This window comes from Bos grunniens, chromosome 19, assembly GCF_055505025.1.
Source record: "Bos grunniens cultivar Pamir isolate PY7600 chromosome 19, Bosgru_T2T1.0, whole genome shotgun sequence".
NCBI lineage: Eukaryota > Metazoa > Chordata > Mammalia > Artiodactyla > Bovidae > Bos > Bos grunniens.
Window position 1 is genome coordinate 42132526 of NC_141183.1, and position 22150 is coordinate 42154675.

Below are 22150 nucleotides of genomic sequence, written 5' to 3' on the forward strand. Positions count from 1 at the left end.
ACTCTTAGCATTACCAGTTTTGCTCCATTACAAGTAGCTTGGTTGTTAACCACTGTACTACCTTCCCATTCTTTTGGGTTGAACAGAAAGTTCATTCAGGTTTTTCATAACATCCTATGGAAGAGCCCAAACGAACTTTTTGGCCAAGCCAGTAACATTTCTAATTACTATGGTTTCCTCCATTCTGTGTCTGCCTATAGCTGGCTTTAGACTCTCACCCTTCTAAGCATTCATGACTGACTCTCAACTATTGCATCCTGCCTTCCTCCTCTCACTTGGTGTCTGTCTTCCAGTTTAGCCACCAGGGTGGGAATTGACTCTATCCAACATCATTTGTCTTAAATTGGGGTCCATACAGTCTTTCCCTGTGTCCTGTATTTCATGCTTTCTATGTGTTTTGTCTTTTTCCCATTGCCTTTCGGGTTCTATTATTCACCAGTATTCAGTTCTGTATAATGACTTGAGTTCAGTGTCCAGTATCTTTTATTGTCCTGAATGTCAGCTTCATCTTGTGAGAAACAGGTAACAACTCCCGAGTTGTCCACCAGAGAGCAGACTCAGATACCCAAAGCTCGCTGCCAGCTTTGTATTTTGGGAACAGGGAATAGTTTTTCAGAACGTAGAGTCTCTTATCAAGAACTGAAGTATCATGGGCCCTGGAGATTATAATTCAGAGAATTTTTTAAAATTAGAGCTTGTTTCACTATTGTTAGTTGACTTGGAGCCAAACATTCCTTCCAGAGTGTTTTAAACTGACTTGAATGTGAATGGCTTTGGATAATTTATTGTCATGGTAAACGAATAATATAAAACAAAGCAACATTGTCTCAGATTACAGTTTTACTACAAGAGAAAGAGATGTCACCCTTATCCTCATTCATCCCTTGTATATATCTTTGATAAAAGTTCAGCTTTATAAAACATGCAGTAGGGCATAAATATTTGTATTCCAAAAAAAGATGAATTATAGAATTCATTTAGATAGCTAAAATGCAGATTTCCTTTAGTGTATTTTTGATGAGAAGGAATGATTTCACACTTTTTACTATAGAGAGGGAGTCAGATGCCCAATAAGGTATATGTAAATCGTAGTGTAAAACACTTATATTTAGAATGTGTTTAAAAGTAATCAGAGGTTCACTTACTTGTCTTAATCTTCATTAGGCCTAGCCCTAGTCGCCCCCATTCTTTCGCCAGGGCTTAACTGAACTGGGTAAACCAAGTAGATGACTGAGAATTAATTAAAATGACCCCATATAAAATGTTCATGCACATGTGACAATGATTATTAGTTGAAAATACACATCATTTAAGTCTATAAAACCTTCCTTATTTAAACATATTCTTATTATACACTTTAATTGTCTTGACCATAGTTAACCAGTGGCAGGATCCTCATGATGAAAATTACCATTTGTGGCCTTGGTGCTGAGGAAATGCAAAATGACTGTCTGGTCCTTATGAATCTCAAAAAGAGCTCATTAGTCCATGGCTGGATTAGCTTAATTACAGTTGCTCATGTGATGCCTGCTGCTGCTTTTCTGTATTAGAAACTAGCCTGAGAATGATACGTTAAAAGAGAGGCAGTTGGGCCTCCCTGGTGGCTCTGTGGTGAAGATTCTGCCTGCCAGTGCAGGAGACATGGGTTTGATCCCTGGTCCGGGAAGATCCCACATGCCACAAAGCAGCTAAGCCTGTATGCCACCACTTCTGAGTTGCTCTAGAGCCTGGAGGCTGCAACTGCTGAAGCCCATGTGCCCACGCTGCACAACAGGAGAATCCACTGCAGTGAGAAGCCCAAACGCCACAGCTGGACAGTAGCCCCTGCTTTCCACAGCTGGAGAAAAGCCCACAGAGCAACGAAGACCCAGAGCGGCCAAAAATAAATAACTTTAAAAAGAGAGAGTGGTGGTTTAAGGACCAGCTGTTCAGGCCCATAAAACATAAAGTAAATCCTAGTAAAGGAAGACTCTTGGAAAATAAACATAAAATGAAAGGCACTCATAACTTTGTCTGTAGGCTGATGTGTTTCTGTTAAGGCTCTGTCTTCCATATGACGTAAGAGTCTTTTTATCCTTAGTTATAGGCCTGAAGTCATAGGCAGGCCTATTTCTAATTTTCTGGCTTTGGTTCAAAGAAGTTTGAACCTTGCTTATCAGGGTATCTGTCCTAAGGCTTTTTTTGAGGCCTGAATTTGCAATTTACTGGCTATAGGACATCAGTCAAGCTATTTATTTTCCTGAACCTTGGTTTCTTTATCTGTCAAATCTGAATGGTGTCTACCATTTTTGTTGAGAAGACTGAGAGACATGGTATTCACAGACTGTGGTACAGCACAGTAGACAGTATTTCCTTTTTTGTTTTAAACCCTGTACCGGTGGAGCAATACTTTTGTGTTTTTTTTGGACAGTGTGTGACTTCAGATCATGATTCTGCCAGTTACTAGCTATATGATCTTAAGTAGATTGCTTAATTTCTTTGAGTCTTTTGGAGGAGGGAGGAAGAGGGGAAATTACACCTTGAGAGAGTTCTGTGAGAATTAAGTTAACCTAGCAGATATATAATGGCTAGCACAAAACAGTCACACTCAGGATCCATTTCTTTTAACTGTAGTGGAGTATACAAATGTAAGGAGCAAATAATGCAGGTAGTAAGTGATGAGATTGGATCAGGGTGGTGACTGGGTGGAGAAAGAAGAGGCAGATCATGGTGTATATTTTTTCAAAGGTAAAGGAAATTTGATACAGAAGAGAAAGTACTTTCTGTGGGCTGACCTTATACAGGGTATGTCTCTATACTTCTATTTCTGTCGTTCTGTAAGATGAAAATAATATAAAATGTATCCTTGGATTGTAATGATGCTAACTTGAAGGTTTTGTGACATCATTAGAGAGTATGTTACAGTCTCAACCCCAGAAATGGTACCTTTCTACTCAGTGTATTCTCGTTCTAATATTACTTTTGATAGACATTGTCATCTAAACTCCACCAAAAAGTTAGTGACTTTTCTGGGAATAGAGACCCCCGTCATAATCAAAGCAAAACCTGGAAGCATAAAGGGAAGGAAATCTATTTATAAAATGCATGTAATTATTTGTCACTTGATATACAATCAGTGGAGCAGCAACCCAGATCTTGTTGTGGATCAGTGGTGAGTGATTTCTTGGCTAAGGAAGTTTGACTTGCAGGGCAAATACGAAGCACTAAATATTAACATTTCAGAATTGTATTGTTCTGAGTGTTTATTTAAGAACTCAGAAGTTTGCTGATACCAAATCCTGGACATCAACCTTCCAATTTTTGGAGCAATATTAAGTTTCCTGTGAAATCTCTGACTTCAGTATAGCCTCTGATTTCTTGTGTTCCCCAAGCTTGAAACTTGAAGAAAAGAGGTAAAAATACTGCTTCCCTCTAGCCATTGCTCATCTGTCCTCCTTTTTTCCAGATATTCAGAGTGGTGTGCATCTGTTTGGGTAATCCACCAGAGACATTCACCTGGGAGTATCGAGACAAAGATAAAAACTATCAAAAGATTGGCCCTATAACACCCTTGAAGTTTTACAGGCAACATGTCAAGCCACTCTTCAATATGGAAGATAAGGTTAGAGACTGGCGATGGCAGCCACTGGCTTTTTATTTTCAAATGCCTGTTGACTACAAGAAAGAGTATCCAATTCCGGGGTTAATATGCATGGTCATCCAACAAGACACTAAACCAAATTTTTCCTCTTCTGAAGTATTTTATGTACCAGTTCAGTTGGCCACTCAGGATTCCAAGCACTCCTCCTCAAAGACTTTTCTAACTGTGGGTCCCCAGTCAGTTTAATTCCCATCAGCTCCCCTTGTCTGGGCCCTGAGTCATTCTCCGGTACAAAGACAATAGAAGTCTCTTGGGCATTTCTTACCTTGGGTTCAGAGCATCATTGTACTGTGGGCCCTCTGGGGACTCTTTCGTGGAAGGGAGCAGTATCTCAGCCCAATTTTTCCCACTAACTTCAGGACTTCTCCACCTGCCTAGCAGGTGCCAGTCTTCCCTTCCTTATTGGCATCTTGACTCTTAAAGGGCTTTCCTGGTGGCTCAGATGGTAAAGAATCTGCCTGTAATGCAGGGTTTGATCCATGGGTCCTGGGAAATCCCTGGGAAGATCCCCTGGAGAAGGAAATGGCTACCCACTCCAGTATTCTTAGCCTGGAGAATTCCATGGATAGAGGAGTTTGGCGAGCTATATACAGTTCCTGGGGTTGCAAAGAGTTGGACACAACTGAGTGACTAACACCTTCACTTTTCACTTGACCCTCTTAAAAGCAAATGGCTTTGTTTTATCACTGGAGTCCCAATTCAACTGTACTACCAGGCCTTGAGCCTGTCTTGTAATTTGAGAGCAGGGATCTTGTAATGATGGGCTCCTGAGTCATCATCTTGCCTTACTTGGTGCACATAATTCTTCAGGATTAGTTTTGCGGTGACTTTTGCCAATAGGAAAAATGGTGATGCAGCTCCTAAATGTCTCCCCTCAAATAAATAGAATATACAGGGACCTCTCTCAAAAGGACCCTGCCACCTTTTGTTTCTTGGTTATTTAACAATGTGTTTGTAATGCTTATTCTTGTAGGCAGAGGTGATGAGCTTGATACAAATATATGAACTTGGAGGGGAGGTCTATCTCTCGATATTCCTTGTGTTATGTTCTGATCAACATATTCTTGATCTCCTAGATTTGTTTAGTGAATGACCCTCGGCCTCAGCACAAGTACAACAAACTTTACACAGTGGACTATTTAAGCAATATGGTCGGAGGGAGAAAAACTCTGTATAACAACCAGCCCGTTGACTTCTTAAAAAAGATGGTTGCTGCTTCCATCAAAGATGGAGAGGTTGGTATTGTTTCTGTGTCTTCTACATACAGAGTTAAAACCTCTTCCAAATCTTTGGTGTAATAGGAAGATAGGACATATGTTGACATTCTGTCTTCCTCCTTCCTCTGTTCCTAGGCTGTATGGTTTGGCTGTGATGTTGGGAAACACTTCAATGGCAAACTGGGCCTCAGTGACATGAATGTGTGAGTACAAGAAATTTAAAATAGAAAATCATTTGTGGGTTGTGGCTGTTGGCGTGCACTGTTGGTATGAAGTGACTCATACCTGAGGTTTATGAGATTTAGCCACTCTCAGGCTTAATCTCTGAATGAACCTCAAAGCCTGAGAGTGGGCCTGTTTCTTTGCATTTTGTAGCGTTTGAGGATTCATAGCTGAAACTTTGGAACACCACATATTTATATGCTCTGAGCTGGGAAGTCAAGATCGTATCTGAGTTGAAATTGTTGGGTGCTCCTAAAAAGTCATACTATGTGAGGAAGAAACTTTTTTAAAACTTCTGTTTTGTATTGGGGTATAGCTGATGAACAATGCTGTGGTAGTTTCAGGTGGACAGTGAAGGGACTCAACCATACGTATGCATGTATCGTTCTCTCCCAATCTCCCCTCCCATCCAGGCTGCCACGTAACGTTGAGCAGAGTTCCCTGTGCTATACAGTAGGTCCTTGTTGGTTATTCGTTTTAAATGCAGCAGTATATTCATGTCCATCCCAAACTCCCTAACTAGTCCTTCTCCCCTGGTAACCACAAGTCCTTCCTCTGAGTCTGTGAGTCTCTTTCAGTTTTGTAAGTAAGTTAATTTGTATCATTTCTTTTTAGATTCCACATATAAGGGATATAATAACTATTTCTCCTTGAGGAAGACAGTTTTAAAAAATTGATTAATGTGTAAATCTGTTAAGTGTATTTGGGATGTAACAAAAGGTTTTCTAGGTCTCTTGTTTGATGTTTGATTCTTCTTCCTACTTCCATTATTTGATACCTTATGTATTTTGTCTTTAGGACAACTAGGACTAATTTGCATACACACTTTAAAGCATTCCTTCTGGTTGTTGATGACAACGAAGGTTTGCTTGTGAACCAAATCATATTAAATCCTTGACTGTTAAAATTTATCACATTAGTGTTATTTTTAAGTAATTATTACTTGTAGGAAATTGAATAAATATCTTGACAGTTAACAGTAGGAGAAAGGAAATCTGCTAAAAGATTTCATGAGGTTTTCTAAACTTTGAAAATATTCTCTAGTATTTTGACATTTATTTAAATTTCACAGTTAGCCATGGTCTGTGTGAATTCGGAAACTGAATTCTCCCAGCTCAAAGTGAAAGTCACTCAGTCGTGTCCAACTCTTTGCGACCCCATACAGTCCATGGAGTTCTCCAGGCCAGGATATTGGAGTGGGTAGCCATTCCCTTCTCCAGGGAATCTTCCCAACCCATGGATCAAATCCAGGTCTCCCGCTGAGCCACCGGGGAAGCCCAACCAGCTCAAAAGAGACCATTTTTGAAAGAAATACTTCAAAAACTTTTTTTTGCTGTTGTTTTCTTTCCAAATTGACAGTGCAGCCTTTCGTCAGTTTTTGTATTAGGAGAATTTATGTTAATAACTTCTTATTTTTCTGAGAGCTCTTGTGACACAGAGAGAATGGAATCCCATTGAGAGACTAGATTCTGCACTTACCACGTTCTCAGAAGAGCTGCAGCCCAGATTTGTCTGGAGCTGCTGAGCCCCTTCAGTTTCTTCTGTGATCTTCTTACAGCCAGAAGCCAATTATCCCCCGTGATTGTACTTTCTGTATTCTGTGCTATTCTTTTTTTAACAGCTATGACCATGAGTTGGTGTTCGGTGTCTCCATGAAGAACATGAATAAAGCTGAGAGGCTGACTTTTGGCGAGTCACTTATGACCCACGCCATGACCTTCACTGCTGTCTCAGAAAAGGTATGACCCCCAGCATGCAGACACCAGTATCTGCACAGGGGAACCTCCATTCCCCTGCGGGCCGTTTAATCCAGCAGAGCTTCTTCACAGTGTATGTGCTTCCTGTTAGAAGTTAGCTTCCAAGCAAGACATTGTACCCACCTTTCTGGGGGGTTGGCTGCATGCTTTCAGAAGTCATAAAAATAGGAACTTTCCATAAGGAACAAAATTTGGGTCAGCAGGGAGTAAGGAAGTAACTGCTTCTCTGTAACTTTGGAAATTCTCTGTGTGAAAAGAGGTCAGCAAGGAAACTTCGAAGACGACCACTTCAGTTTAATAAGGAATTAAAGTGTGCCCTGAAAGTATTCATATCTTGATGATTTATGTTCAGTCTCACCTTTGTCGTTCAGATTCTTCTGCAGTAAAATGTCAATAACAGTAATTGGTGGACTCCATGCTCAGTACTGAATTTATTCAGAGTTTCAGGAAATTGGAGGTAGAGTATTTTGGATTTCCCTATGGAATATTCTGACTAGTAATACCACTGTTTCTAGGATACAGTGTTGGAAACAACAACTGCAGTATTATCTTTCACAAATAAGCCTCCTCATTCCCAGTCTGTAGAAGAGTTTTACTCCTGTGCTCAGGGATCATAAAGAAGAGAAGACATCAAACTATGCTTTAATTCTTTACCACTGCAAGCAAAAATATTCTTTCCAAGCCTATCTAATTATTGGAAAGAGTGTCACAGAATAACTATCTTGACATTATCTTGGCAAAATATTAGAAGGAGCTTTTCATAAAATACTGTAAATGTTGAGATAAAATGCTATCGTAAATAAACTAGAATAAAGTACTATTAACCTACTTAAATATGAACAACTTGGTATTTTATTCTGTGTTTAGACCTGCTATATTATAAAATTCAGTGGATTTACAACTAAGCTCCTTAAAGTTAAACTTTTAAACTATTTAGAGGATTATTAAAAAGGAAAACGAAAACTTTATAATTTCTAAGAGAGTTTGGCTTTTTATCATTTTCCATCTCTGTTATAGAGTATTACTACTTTTCAGAAATAAAAATCATACATACTCCATGTCTTTTTCTCTGGAAGCTCCATTCTTTAATAGGCATGGTTTAGTAATATACTGTTTTTCCTTCTGGGAAATGGAGCTACATTACGTGTTAATATTATAAAGCAGAATTAATGTTATCATAACTGGAATTTTATATTGAGATTTTTCTCTTCTCTCCACTTTTGACTGCTATAAAACTAGTTTGCATTGCCTTTGAATGATAAAGCGGAGATAAATGCTTGTAAGTATTCTGGGATATCCTTTCTTGTTGCTGATTTCTTGGAATCCCTGAGAGGGAGTTCCAGATACTCTTCTGTATTTGTAGATGACGTGGCTTGATCTAGGTCATGTAGGAATTCATTGGCAAAGGCAAGAAGAGGAAGCACTTTCAAACTTACTGTAATAAATGACTTTAGGTAATGGAGATTCTAACACCGATATTTGAAAAGGAAAGTAAAGATGGGCTGCAACGCAGGGAGTAGAAAACCAAAACAGCCAGTCAGCTTGGCCCAGAGTGTGCAGTGTACTGGTGTGGTTCTGAAAGTCTCTGGGGCTAAGAGTAAGGGGTAGTCCAGATAAGGGTATTTGAAACTTTGGGGTTTGTTGGCTATTTCTGCGATGGGAAATTCCTGAGATTCAAGAAAACTGTCAGGAGTAAAATTGAATCCCGTTTAGATGTGATTTGTGCAGTTTTATGCAAGTGGGAGTTGACAGATGAAATCATTAGGAGATAATTCAGGAGCCAGTTCTCTCCTCAGGCTACAAAGATTTAAGTTGTTTTGACATCAGCTAATGCTCTGGGTAAACATGAAAGAACAGTCTTTTCCCAAATGGAACCTTCTTATCCCTCTCTGTGTCACTGTAATAGAGACTGTAAATGAAAATTATCGTGATGAGTATCATTTTATTGATGAAGATCGATGAACAGAACTGCCGAGGTTTTGTTTTATGGAAATAGTGTTTTGCTTTGCCATTCCATCTCTACTGTATTAAATTCAATGTTTGTGTAACCAAATCAGTAAAAAAGCACATTTGGGAGAGTATCATTTCTTGGTTCCCCTAAGTAAGAAAAGTAGGCTATATGATGGGAATGTGTTTGTTTTCTTTTTTAAACTCTTGACTAGGTCTGAGATTCATTGCTAAAATAAATACGGTTAGATGCCTCTTCAAAGAATGCTAATCGGAAGCAAGAGTCCCTGGCTTCACACGGCGTTTACTGCTTTTCGTAGTTTTAACATGTTGTTTTTCTTAGCCAAGAGGCATTTTAATGTGCTTATTTTCTGTATACCATAAAACGTAAAGGAGAAAATAGTAGTATTTATTGCTTGGCTAGGTTTATTGTATTTTCACCTGAAGAGATTCAAAATCCACCTCTAACAGGACATTCTCTTAGTTATAGTAGAAGATATACGGCCCTGGTCATGTATAGCGTTGCTGTATAGAGAAGGCTGTTTCTTCTGAGTGGCTGAATAAGAGCTAAAATTACATGACACTTCATTTCAGATCTCATTTCAGACTCTCTGCTGTCATCCACTCTTTTGCAGGATGATCAGGAGGGTGGTTTCATAAAATGGAGAGTGGAAAATTCTTGGGGTGAAGACCATGGCCACAAAGGTAAGCTTACGCTGGTAATACTGCCAGACTCAAAGTGACTGGGTTCTGTGCTACTCTCTGCCTCCTAAGAGATATGGGAAGAAAGAGCTGCCCTGGTGTGGCTCATTTTTATTTTTCAGTAATTGGTCCAGTTAGCTAACTTATTAGCTGGACTATTCTAGAGAAAAATCCGAGGATCTCGTTTGCCCCCAGCATTCCTGCCAGCAGCGTGGGAGGCCTGAACGCCATGGTTGGCTCTGAGACCAGTATGTGCTGGCATCTGTTCCGGACCACAGTGACCCTCCTACACCTCTCTGTCCCGGAATCCCTTGGCCAGTAAGAAGCTTGAGTGCCCTTTGCCAGGACTGTTGGCTGTACAGCATTTGGTGCCTTTTTGTTGGCTGCACTAACTCTAGAAGATCAGAAGCCTTCCAAGGAGGAGAATGGGCCTGGCAAGAAACTTGAGGCATTTATTGGAGACTCATTAGAAGTTGTGAGGTCTAAAGAGGAAGAGAATGCTGTGGTTACCATTTAGAACTGTTTTATTCTGAAAAAGCCAGGCAGAAGTCTTAAGTAAATTCTAGTAATTGGGCTTTAAAAAACAAACAAACACAGATAATATGTGAGTTGTAGCAAAATAAAAACTACTGATAAGCCCAAAGTCCGGAGGAAAAAAAAGCCTCTAATAATCCTGCCACCCAGAGATCACCATTGATTAACTGTTTAGGGTGTATTCTTGCAAATCTTTGAGAACGTATTTTTTTTTTCTTTTTTTTTCTTTTTTGGGTTTTTTTTAAATTTTATTTTATTTTTAAACTTTACATAATTGTATTAGTTTTGCCAAATATCAAAATGAATCCACCACAGGTATAAGTTTTTCATGGTAGATAATAGTAGATTATTATCTACTTTTAAGGTAGATAATAAGGTGGTGTTGTGCTTTAATTTTTAGGGTTTCAAACCAAAAAGTGGCAACTTCCCTAGAACATGGTGCATGTCAGCATGTTTGCCTGGGTGCTGTGTGCGTCTTATAGCACCTTCTTCCCAGAGTCCACATTCCTTACCTTAGCCAGTGGATTCTGGCTAGGAAGCACATGTTAACCACAGCTTACTTACTAGACTAGCTAGAAAGCTGGGAGGAAATAGATAGGGAGTCTAGTGAGATAACCCAGACACTTGGAATCAAACTTTAGCCATCTCACCCAAGCAGGAATCAGCTAGAAATTAAATCAATTAATAAATAAAGGGAAAGAAAAGAAAAAGAAATTAGAGATCTCAGCAACCCTCTGTTACTTCCCTCTCTGTTTAAATGATTTTCCAGCTGAGTCCTTTAGCGCTCTAGGATTTCCAGGGGTAAAAAGGTGGAAGAAGGAGGGATGTAGAGGCTTGGAATTGAGCACATGGAGCTTCAGTCATTTGTATTTGAAAACTGGTGTCTTGGAAGAGCCTTGACAAGGCTTGTGTATGCCCCGATTGAGCAGCACAGGCAGTTGTGATGGCTAACACTGAGAGGCCATTTCATCAGTCATTCCAAGTCTTTTCATCTCCCTGTGAAATGATCATGGGTGTGGATTTTGGCTTAACTGTCCCTGGGGTCTGCTGTGGAACGCTGCAGCTCAGTGTTTATATGTAAACAAATATCAGCACTGTTACTCTGTTCATCATCATGTAGTTGCGTGTCCCCCTTCTGTGATTTCTGTCATTGTTCTGTGATTATGGGACACTTGCTAAACCATTATGAATTAAAGTACATTTTGTGCATGTATTTTAATTGGTGATTTCTTATAAGATGAGCTTGTTTTAGGACACACAAACATTGGAATTGGGTAGAGATCGGTTATGAACTTTAGGAAAGCTAGCAGAAAGATTTAAGCAATCAGAATTCAGTTATATATGTAAAATGATGATAGTTAAGAAATGAATGCAGAGGAACAGCCTGAATCGAGAATTTGGTGAGCCCTGTATGGAATAACGGATTGGTTCAAGACTGAGAAAGGAGTACGCCAGGGCTGTCCGCTGTCACCTTGCTTGTTTTATCTGTATGCTGGACATGTGAGAAATGCCGGGCTGGATGGTTACAGGCTGGAATCGAGTAGGTGGGAGAAGTACCAACAGCCTCAGAGATACAGATGATACCACTCTAATGGTAGAAAGTGAAAAGGAACTAAAGAGCCTCTTGATGAGGGTGAAGGAGGAGAGTGAAAGAGTAGGCTTAAAACTAAATATTAAAAAGACTAAGATCATGGCATCTGGCCTCATTACTTCCTAGCAAATAGGAAGGGAAAAGGTGGACGTAGTGACAGATTTCCTCTTTTTGGGCTCTAAAATCACTGTAGATTGTGACTGCAGCCATGAAATCAGAAGATGATTCCTTCTTGGCAGGAAAGCTGTGACAAACTTAGACAGTGTGTTGAAAAGCAGAGACATTCCTCTGCTGACAAAGGTCCATACAGAGACGGCTGTGGTCTTCCCAGTGGTCACATACAGTTATGAGAGCTGGACTGTAAAGAAGGCAGAATGCCAAATAATTGATGCCTTTGAACTGTAGTAAAAGAGAAAACTCCAGAAAGTCCCTTGGACAACAAGGAGATCAAACCAGTCAATCTTAAGGGAAATCAACCATGAATACTTGTTGGAAGGACTGATGATGAAGCTGAAGCTCCAATATTTTGGTGATCTGATAACATCTGACTCATTGCAAAAGTCCCTGATGCTGGGAAGGATTGAGGGCAGAAGGAGAAGAGAGGGTCAGAGGATGAGATTGATGGATGGCATCACTGACACAATGGACATGAACTTGGGCAAATTTCGGGGGATGGTGAGTTACAGGGAGGCCTGGCTTGCTGCAGTCCATGGGGTCACAAAGAGTTGGAAATGACTGGGTGACTGAACAACGTTTTAAAACATAAGATTGTTTCAGATGAAACTGTGTAGCTTCTGTTTCATTTTTGGTCTTATTTGGTCCCTGTAAATGGTTTGTTATCATAAAGATTAGTGTCTACGAAAAGGACTAAAATTATGGTTTGTTTAGACCAGCCTGGACCATTGGCTTGTTTCTGAGATATTTTTCTATCTATTAAGAGTCACTGAGTTTGTAGATAGTAGTGATATCCATTTAAGAGAGGACAGACACTTGTAAAGTCAGGCAAATATTCTGTTTTGTGTAGGGCGAGTTACTGTCTTTATTACTTTGAACCTAAATACCTACTCTTAAAGAGGATTCTAGATTACTTTGCTAATTTTTTTTCCCATTCAACTGTACCTCTAAGCTCCACTCAATAGAAGTTTTGCTTCTGTTCACTTACTCATTCCGTTATTATGTTGAGAGACCTGGGGTCTTTATCCCCCTGATCTGCCTGTAACGCTTCCTAGTGAAACCTGCAGCTGTCGAGTTAGGACTAAACTAACTTTTTTTGTTGTTCTTGAAAAAGTGAAATGCCTGAGATTGTACAGACTAAAGCATGTCACTAGAGAGCCAAAAGATAAGAAATTGAACTGAGTGGGTGTAGCGTATAGTTCGTTCAAAGCCAAAAATAAATTATTCTCCTGTGTTTCTTGGTAATGTTCTTTTTGACTTAACAGGAAGGAAGGAAAGAAAACATGATCTAATTTAATTGGCACACTTGGCCTGACCTTAGGGAGAGTACGTAGTCTGTTATTATGCTTGCGATGTGTGTTTGCCTCAGCGGGGCCCTCCCGTCCGTCACCCTGGTGGGCATTGGCCGCCATGTCCGATACAGAACCCCTTTGTGCTCTTTTAGGAGATGTGACAACCTTAAACACCATTGCTAGGATTTTGTTTCTGTAGTTAGCATTGTTAGCAGTTTGTTACTGTGCTCTAGGGGATTTCTGCATGTTAAAATTGATTGTTTCTCAAAAAACAGTGTTGGTAATACTACAAGCTGGCAGTAAACAGAGCAGAGATACTTGGGCAGGCTGCCTTTTTCCTCCGCCCAGCTCTAGCTTTGGGCTTCCCTGTTAGCTCAGCTGATAAAGAATCTGCCTGCAATGGAGGAGACCCCACTTCGATTCCTGGTTGGGAAGTTCCCCTTGGAGAGGGATAGGCTACCCACTTCAGCATTCTTGGGTTTCCCTGGTGGCTCAGACATTAGAGAATTCGCCTGCAGTGCAGGAGACCTGGGGTTCAATCCCTGGGTTGGGGAGATCCCCTGGAGGAGGGCATGGCAACCCACTCTAGTGTTCTTGGCCTAGAGAATCCCCATGGACAGAGGAGCCTGGCAGGCTACAGTCCATGGGATCGCAAGGAGTCGGACACAACTGAGTGACTGAGCACCGAGCACCTCTGGCTTTGGTCTTCCCCATTGGTCGTGTTCATGTCCCTTCCTGCCCAGAGTCTAGTATCAGTGATGAAATCCAGTAAACTGACTATTTCCCAAAGAGGATAAATATTACCTCTACCCACAAGAGACATAAAGGGAGAAGTCAATTCTTATCTTACTGAATCCATTGAGTTACTTTATACTGGTGAACACTAGTATTCTTAGTCAGCTGGACTGAAAACTAGGTACATATCTGAGATGGCATACAACCTACCTGACTTTTCTCCCCTCCTTCTTGAAATACTTGACTATGCATTTTGTACCTTCTTTATGGATTGTATAAGAAATGGATTCCATAGCTGAATGAGGAAACAGGCCTTGGGACCTGTTACATCGTCTTTCATTTTGAAAAGCTGACAGGCTTGTTAGAGTTAAGTAGTTTGTAAAATGTTTAAGAATTCAAAATAGGGGAAATAACCTTTGGTGCTTTTTGCTCTTAGTCAGAAATTCTTCTGAGAAGAGTATAATCTTTATGCCAGAGTGACCTGCAGGTCATCTCACTAATGGTAGATCCAGAATTATAATTTGGACAGTCTGACAGTAGAACCTACTCTTTATCACTAAACTGTGTTTCCTCTTAGCTTCTCTGTTCCAGTAGTATCTGGTCTGCTCATAGAAATAACATGGTTATAGCATGTTTCTTTGATTTTTTTCGTTAACTTTTTTTATAACTTAGTTCTTTGATTTTTTGCCCTTAACTTTTTATCATGGGCAATTTCAAGCCTATACAAGGAGAATAGTATTTAGAAATTCCCCACATGTTCATCACCCAGCTTCAGTAGTTATAAACATTCTGCCATGCATGTAACAAAGTATTGATAGTCAATAAATTGAATTCTTGGATGGTCGCCCTAATGAACCAGTCTTGTTATGGAACTTCTTTTTATGATTGGTTCACTTAGTCATGAGATGGTATTCCAGTTCTAAAGTCTGATACATCAGAGCCCTGAAGGTAGAATTATCGTAACATACTTCTTATGTTTGTTTAGTCTAGTTTCTTAATATGCTAAATAGCACAGTGAGGTTAGGGGGAATATAATTTTCTGAGTCTTCAATGGTCACTGAAGGAAAATCTTTATCTTTTAAAAATTTTGTTTCTCTAAGTTTTCATTTTGAACCAAGATTAGTTTTTCATTTTTCAAATTGCTTTTTTGCCTTTCAGCTTCAACTTTGAAGTTGTTTTTAACTTACATTCTTCATTTTTTCTTACATGTAAGCCTGTTCTTGATTTCATTTTAGTAAAATTTCCAGACTTCTTCATGAGGCTTTGGCATGTTAGAGATTAATTTGGAAAGAAACTTAACGAGACTGATTCATGTTACATCTGAACCTCTGCTGCTTCTTAAAAACCAAAAGCATGGCCTTTAATTGCCTCACCATATAATTCTGGGAACAGAATGTTCAAAGCTACGCACAAATTTCATCATATCCTTCACATAATGTTACATGGTAGAACCAAGAGAGACAGTTACTACTTTCTTGATTACAGATCCTGGACAGCAATTTGTCTCCTTGTGGTTTCACATTTTTCTATCAATAACATGGATAACAACCGTTTTCCTTATGATGTCCTATAGTTTCTATGTAGCCATCGAACTGTACACTGTTACATAATTCTAAAGAGTTCAATGAATAGTCTGTATTTCTATCCGAGGTACTCAGGACATATAGTTCATAGCATCTTGCTTGCTTCATAAGAATTCAACATTTGCTAATGCATTTGTCCTGACCCCCCCCACCCCCACCCCACCGCTCATGGCATCAGATAGAGTAACTTAGGATATGAACATGGAGAAGGCAGTGGCACCCCACTCCAGTACTCTTGCCTGGAATATCCCATGGACAGAGGAGCCTGGTAGGCTGCAGTCCATGGGGTCGCTAAGAGTCGGGCACGACTGAGCGACTTCCCTTTCACTTTTCACTTTCATTCATTGGAGAAGGAAATGGTAACCCACTCCAGTGTTCTTGCCTGGAGAATCCCAGGGACGGGGGAGCCTGGTGGGCTGCCGTCTATAGGGTCGCACAGAGTCGGACACGACTGAAGCGACTTAGCAGCAGCAGCAGGGTATGAACATAGGTAATTGCACCCATGTTTTATGGGAATAAGTGAAAACATGCTGAGAGGTTGTGACTTACCCAGTGTTGGAGATAGAATTGGGACTGAGATTTCTTAATTTGACGCAGGCAGCTTCCCTAAGAATGTATATTACCTACGAAAGATAACCAGTCATTTGCAGGTCAGTTTGAGATTTGGTTTGGAATTCTAGCACAAATGTAAATTGTAGACATTATTGAACTGAACTTGCCAAAATAAGAAAATTATGTGAGCCAAAAGCAGAGGCTTCTGATTTCCTGTAAAAGAGCAACATACAAATTTGTTCTGTCACTTCAGGGTTTTCATGTCTCTCCAGGCTTTCCTGTCTCTCTCTGACACCATCAGATTCGGGTATCTGAGTTCTCTCAGAGGGACTCCTCATCATCCATCTTCATTAACCACTGAGCCTGGTTGACACAAGCTAAAAAAGCAGTGACTGTGAGTGGAAGCTCATGCTCTCAGGTGGACAGTTGCTTCCTTATCCCACCATGTGACTAGGGCAGGGCTGTGCCTGTGTGCTCAGTTGCTTCAGTCGTCTCTGACTCTTTGCCACCCTATGGACCGTAAGCCTGGCAGGCTCCTCTGTCATGGGATTCTCCAGGCTAGAATACTGGAGTAGTTTGCCATGCCCTCCTCCAGGGCATCTTCCCAGCCCAGGGATCAAACCCACACCCCTTATGTCTCCTGCATTGGCAGGCAGGGTCTTTACCACTGGCACCACCTGCCTACCATTTGTGAGAGAAGGCTCTTCCTAGCCTACAGGCTGAAACCGATTTCAGGGAGAAATCCTTTCATGTTTGATGTAGATTGGTGTGTATTTCCTTTGTCCTGTAGAGAGGATTTGTCGTTCTCCCAGGTGGTCTCCAAGGTATGCTTGCATTGCTTTGAGGATAGAGGTCAGACACAGAACCCGAGCCCGATGCCTGGGACACATCCTGGCTGTCCCACCTATTGGCTGTGTAGCCTTGGTCATGGTGTTTAACCTTTATAAGCCTTAGTCTTTTGATCTGTAAAACGGGGATAGTAGTTGTACCTACCTCATAGGGTGTTTGTGAGAACTATGCCAGGCATATAAGAAATGCCCAGAAACATTAGCCATCATTGGTGCCATTGTTAATGTTCTCTGTAGACAAGAGAACAGCAGAGCAGGGACGTAAGCTCTCCTCCCTCTGGGAGAGGGCTGTCTCACTGGCCCACTGTTCTAACATCGGGTCTCTTAAGAATTCAGGACCCTTGGTGACCGTTGGACTGCATCTCCAGTTTACTGGGTGGATGACTCGTCATGTGGGCTTAGTCTTTCACAAGAGAAGCAGTGGAGGTGAAGACACCTCATGCCAAGGAAACCCATTAGCAACAGTGTCAGCTCACATTTATCGACGGGATGCAGGGAGCCACGCACAGACCGCGGTGCGAACGTCTCTGACCCTCAGAGGAATTCATGCTTCTCCACCTGGGACCTGGAAGGGGATTTGAAGAGGGCTGTGATGTGGCAGATGTGGCAGTCGTGGTGTGCTCCTCAGACTGTAAGATACAGGATAAGTAGAAAAGTAGAAAAAGATAAGCCAGAGAAGGGGTGATTTCTCCCAGAAGGCAGATGACAGCAGAAGAGGAGGAGCTGGGGAGAGCCCCCTCAGTGGGGAGACAATACAAAGACATTGAAGCTGAGGTTACTGAAGTCATAGGACTAGGTGAGAAGTCACGGGACTAGGTGACATCAGAGAAAACTTGGTGGGAAATAGCGCTGCGGTGGGGCAGCCAGAAAGAAGTCAAGCGGGGAGGCTTTCGGATTGGGCTTTAGAGCAGGTTTGGGACCCTTTAGGTGGAGGGAGGGTGGACGCCCACTGTGCTGTCAGTGCCCTGCCAGGAACACAGTGTACTTGCTTCCTCCACACGCTGGGTATGGGGAGTGGGCAGGCTGGGTGTTGAGCTGGGACCATTAGGCTGTAAATGTTGCTCCATATGTTGTTTGTAAGAACAAATATGTAAAACACAAATGTGAGAATGAATGCACAATAACACTGGATAAAGTACAAGAGAGACAATGAGTGATTGGAACTGGGGAGGCTCCTTACCGATCCTTCAGAGGTGAGCAGAGTTTTAGGAAAGATGCTTGGGTTGTGGGTGTTTTGGGAAAGGACGTGGGAGGCCAGCCAAGGAGAAGGGGGCTGAGAAGCATCGCTCTTGACCTGTAGAGTGTGCTTCAGGCAGGTCCGAGGCTTGGGGCCAAGAAATAATGTGGCCTGTCATCCGTGGAGCTTTTGAGGAAAGAGCAAAAAGCCGGCTTTGCCTGAAACAAATAGGAGTAGTACTGTTTGGGGTCAGAGAGAGGTCATTAAGTTTTGGCAAGAAAATAGACCCTTGAATGACACCTGAATTTGTGTTTTCTCCTCCTGTCCAACATCGGAGATGCCGGCAGGATTTCGTGTGATCTCAGACTAGCCTGGATAGTAGTGCTCACAGTCCAGGGAAACAAAACAGTCAGACTGGCTGGTGCATTGCCCTCTCTCCTCAGCCCAGAGGTGGACAGGCTTCTTCTGGGGGCACTTCCTCAGGAAGTGTGCACTTCTGCAGACTGAACTTTGTTGTGGTTTGATGGTTTTTAAAAAAATGCAACCCACAAACCAAAACAACCCTCTTTGCCAACCACATTTTCCACTCTGCCTTCTTACCAGGGAGATGGAATCTTCCGTAGCCTTTGTTTCTGAATGAGGCCACAGGTAATACCCAGCTGTAAGAGTAGCCCTTCCCTTCTCAGCAAAAGGTTCAGGATCCTGAATGTGTGCGCACCACAGAGCCAGACTTTGGTATTTGGCCTGGAGGAAAAAGAGGCCTCTCCTCAGATCCCTGTCCAGGTATCTGTCTCAAGCGGTAGGTTTGTTTTCTTTCCAAAACATCCAGCCCACCCTGTTCTCCAGCCTTCTAAGCAAATGCACTTAAAGCACATGACATCTCTTTGATTTAAAGAGACACGATACCTCATAAACAAACCCTGCAAAACCTGGGCGCCTGACCATCAGTGTGGGGTGTGTGGGCAGATGGAATTGGTTCCAGACAGTGCCTGGATTAGAAACTAGATTACGTGGTATCTGTTGGCCAGAGGATACCTACCTGCCACTCTCTCTGCCACTGGGTACTCTTTTGGAGGAAGTTGAGCCCCATGGAAAAGACTGAATTTGAAGTTAAGACCTGGATTTAAGTATGGGCTTTACTTACTGGCTGTGACTTTAAACAACTCATACCAACCCTGCCTACCTCATAGTGTCGCTATGAGGATTAAAATTGAAATAAGAGTAGATAGTGGATATAAAATTGCACTTTGAAGTGTAAGTTCCCTACAGAGCTACCTGTGTGTTTTTGTTTTATTTTGCTTACTAAGGTATAATTCTTTTACTAAATAATAAAATTATACTGTTCCAAAATCAAAACACAAAGAAATACATAAAGAGGAATCTTATTTCCATCTCTGTCCCTCTGTATGCCTTTCACCTCCTGCGTTTTTCAGGTTCTCATTCTCTTCATTTCTGATGTGACTTTGCAGTGTGTTTTAGTGCACCGAAGGTAGCATATCTTATCTCCCCGCTCTGCTTCTCCTTCTCACTTCACTTAGTGTGTCTCGGAGGCCTGTCAGTACATTTCCACATCAGTACAGCCTTATTATCTTGCATTGTCTGGATGTACCGTAGTTCACTTAACCAGTTCCCTTACTGATGGAGCTCGGCTTGCTGCCAGGCTCTTGCTATTCCAAACAGTATTGCACTGAGTTTATCGTATGGTGCTTAGAACAGTGCCTGACAACAGAAAGCGCTGAATGTTGTTGGTATTTAGTTGCTGTCATATCAGACTTTTGGACCCCATGGACTGTAGCTCACCAGGCTTCTCTATCCCTGAGATTTCCCAGGCAAGAACACTGGAGTGGGTTGCCATTTTCTTCTCCAAGGGCTGTCCCTGGCGCAGGGATTGAATGTGCGACTGCTGCGTTGGCAGAGACGTTCTGTACCACTGAGCCACCAGGGAAGCCCAGGTTGAATAAGTACGAGCTGCTGTTGCACGTAATTACACGCCTGTTGTGTGCATGCAGGTACTGTGTGTCTGCAGGGTGAAATTCCAGAAATGGCATTGCGTAGTGAAGAGGGCAAAGGCACTCGAATTTTTCCCATTCCAAAGGAGTTGTGTCATTTTGTATATTTGTAGCGTACTCCGTACAAATGTAAGGCATGCTTTCTACAGTGGGTGACTAACAGAAGTGGTTGACAGAGTGTTACTACTTAATCACCTGTGAAATTGTGTGTGTTCATAGCTGTGTCAAGGCCTTAATGAGTGGTTTTCATTGAGACTGTGTTTCTTACGTTTTCTTACCACTTACCCTACTTTGCTTTCAATTTTTTTTAATATAATTGCAGGGAAACGTTTATCAGTTCAGTCCAGTTTCTCAGTTGTGTCCGACTGTGACCTCAAAGACTGCAGCATGCCAGGCTTCTCTATCACCAACTCCCGGAGATTGCTCAAACTCATGTCCATCGAGTCAGTGATGCCATCCAACCGTCTCATCCTCTGTTGTCCCCTTCTCCTGCCTTCAATCTTTCCCAGCCTTGGGGTCTTTTCTAAGGAGTCAGTTCTTCACATTAGGTGGCCAAAGTATTGGTGGCCAAACTGGTTAAACTATGGTACATCCAGACAATGCCAGATAATGAAACTACTGATGTGGAAACATCAAACAAAAATGTTTATAAACATAACAGAAAAACCTTAGAAGCCATAAAGGAAAAGATTGATAAATTTGACTTCATAAAACACACAAAAAATTTAGGACACTAGAAAACATCATCAACTAAATTAGAAGGCAAATTACATAATAGGAAAAATGTTTGCCATCATTATATTAATATAGAGAGCCCTATTACTGATCACTGTGAAAATGGCAAACATACCAGTTAAAATTCAGCAGAGGTCCCAAACAGACTCTTTACAAAAGAAAACTGAATAGCAAGCACCCACAGACAAAAGTTCAGATTGGACTCAAAAAGAAAGTTGAAATTATATATTGATAAGGACATAAAGAAATTAAGTAGATGATTAAGGATGTACACAGGTTTAATTACAAAATTGTTTATAGCAGTGTTGTTTCTAAGCATGAAAAAATAATTCAGATTCCAACAATAGGGAATTAAACACATTTTGGTTTTACTCATAAATTCAGCACTTAAAAATTATAGTGTAGATAGTTTTTTTATTAATATGAAAAGAGCAATATTGGAAAACCGCATATGTGATACTCTGTGGTATAAGAACATTATGTTGTCTCATTTTTATTAAATGTATAGCGTCTACACATATAAATTTTTATCAGAGGATATACATGGGATTTTCCAGGCAAGAGTACTGAAGTGGATTGCCATATCCTTCTCCAGGACATAAAAATCTAACTAGGGCCTAACCTGAGTTTCCCAGGTGGCGCTAGTGGTAAAGAACCTGCCTGCCAATGCAGGAGATATAAGAGACGCAGGTTCGATGCCTGGGTTGGGAAGATCCCCTGGACAAGGGCATGGCAACCCACTCCAGTATTCTTGCCTGGAGAATCCCATGGATAGAGGAGCCTGGTGGGTGAGCTATAGTCCGTGGGGTCAGACAGGGTCGGACACAACTGAAGCAACTTAGCACGCACGCACGCACGCACAGGGTCTAACCCAGGATGGTGGGATCGTAGGCAGTTTTAAAATGTATATTTGTCATCTTTTCATCCACCTCTTCCTTCTGCTCCTCTTCCTTCATTTTATCATCTTCCTCCCTCTGTCCTTCCAAGATTTTTTATAAGGAGCATTAATTATTTGGGTAATCTTTAAGGAGTCAAAAAGTGATATAATATTTCAGAATTTTGAAGGGAAAATCACCTACCCCGTGATATAAAATTATCATTGTTTTTCATGTTTTCTCCCCCTGTGTATTTGGAATTTTAACATAGTTATAAAGGATACACTATTTTTATATACTTTTATCCCTTAAACATTTTTCCATGTTACTGCATAGTCTTTGCAACTTCATTTTAAATGACTGATTAATATTTTGTGGAGTGATTTCTTACTATTTATTAGGAAGTTTGAAATATGAGACAAGTGTCAGTGAGGCTTGCCTTCCCTTTCTGGGAGCCTTTCTTCAGCCTTGAGTTATCAGCATCAAGTGAAAGATTGGCAGTGACTTAATGAGGCCTCAGTCGTCTGGCTTCCTTAGGTTCAGGCTGCCAGACAGATTCA

The 22150-nt window shown here is 41.2% G+C and overlaps 1 protein-coding gene across 2 annotated transcripts in view; it reads left to right on the forward strand.

The window, feature by feature from the left end:
• Positions 1-22150, forward strand: part of BLMH (bleomycin hydrolase) — a 41544-nt gene that overhangs the window by 14574 nt on the left and 4820 nt on the right. Inside the window, exons 7-12 of one of the 2 annotated variants that reach the window (XM_086359928.1) lie at positions 3446-3601; positions 4717-4875; positions 4993-5060; positions 6701-6818; positions 9419-9488; positions 9681-11232. In XM_086359928.1, the coding sequence (XP_086216054.1) occupies positions 3446-3601; positions 4717-4875; positions 4993-5060; positions 6701-6818; positions 9419-9488; positions 9681-9709 (600 nt within the window). In that variant the 3' untranslated portion in view covers positions 9710-11232. Of the gene's footprint in view, positions 1-3445; positions 3602-4716; positions 4876-4992; positions 5061-6700; positions 6819-9418; positions 9489-9680; positions 11233-22150 lie in introns of those variants that run through there. The other variant, XM_086359927.1, reaches the window with a different exon arrangement.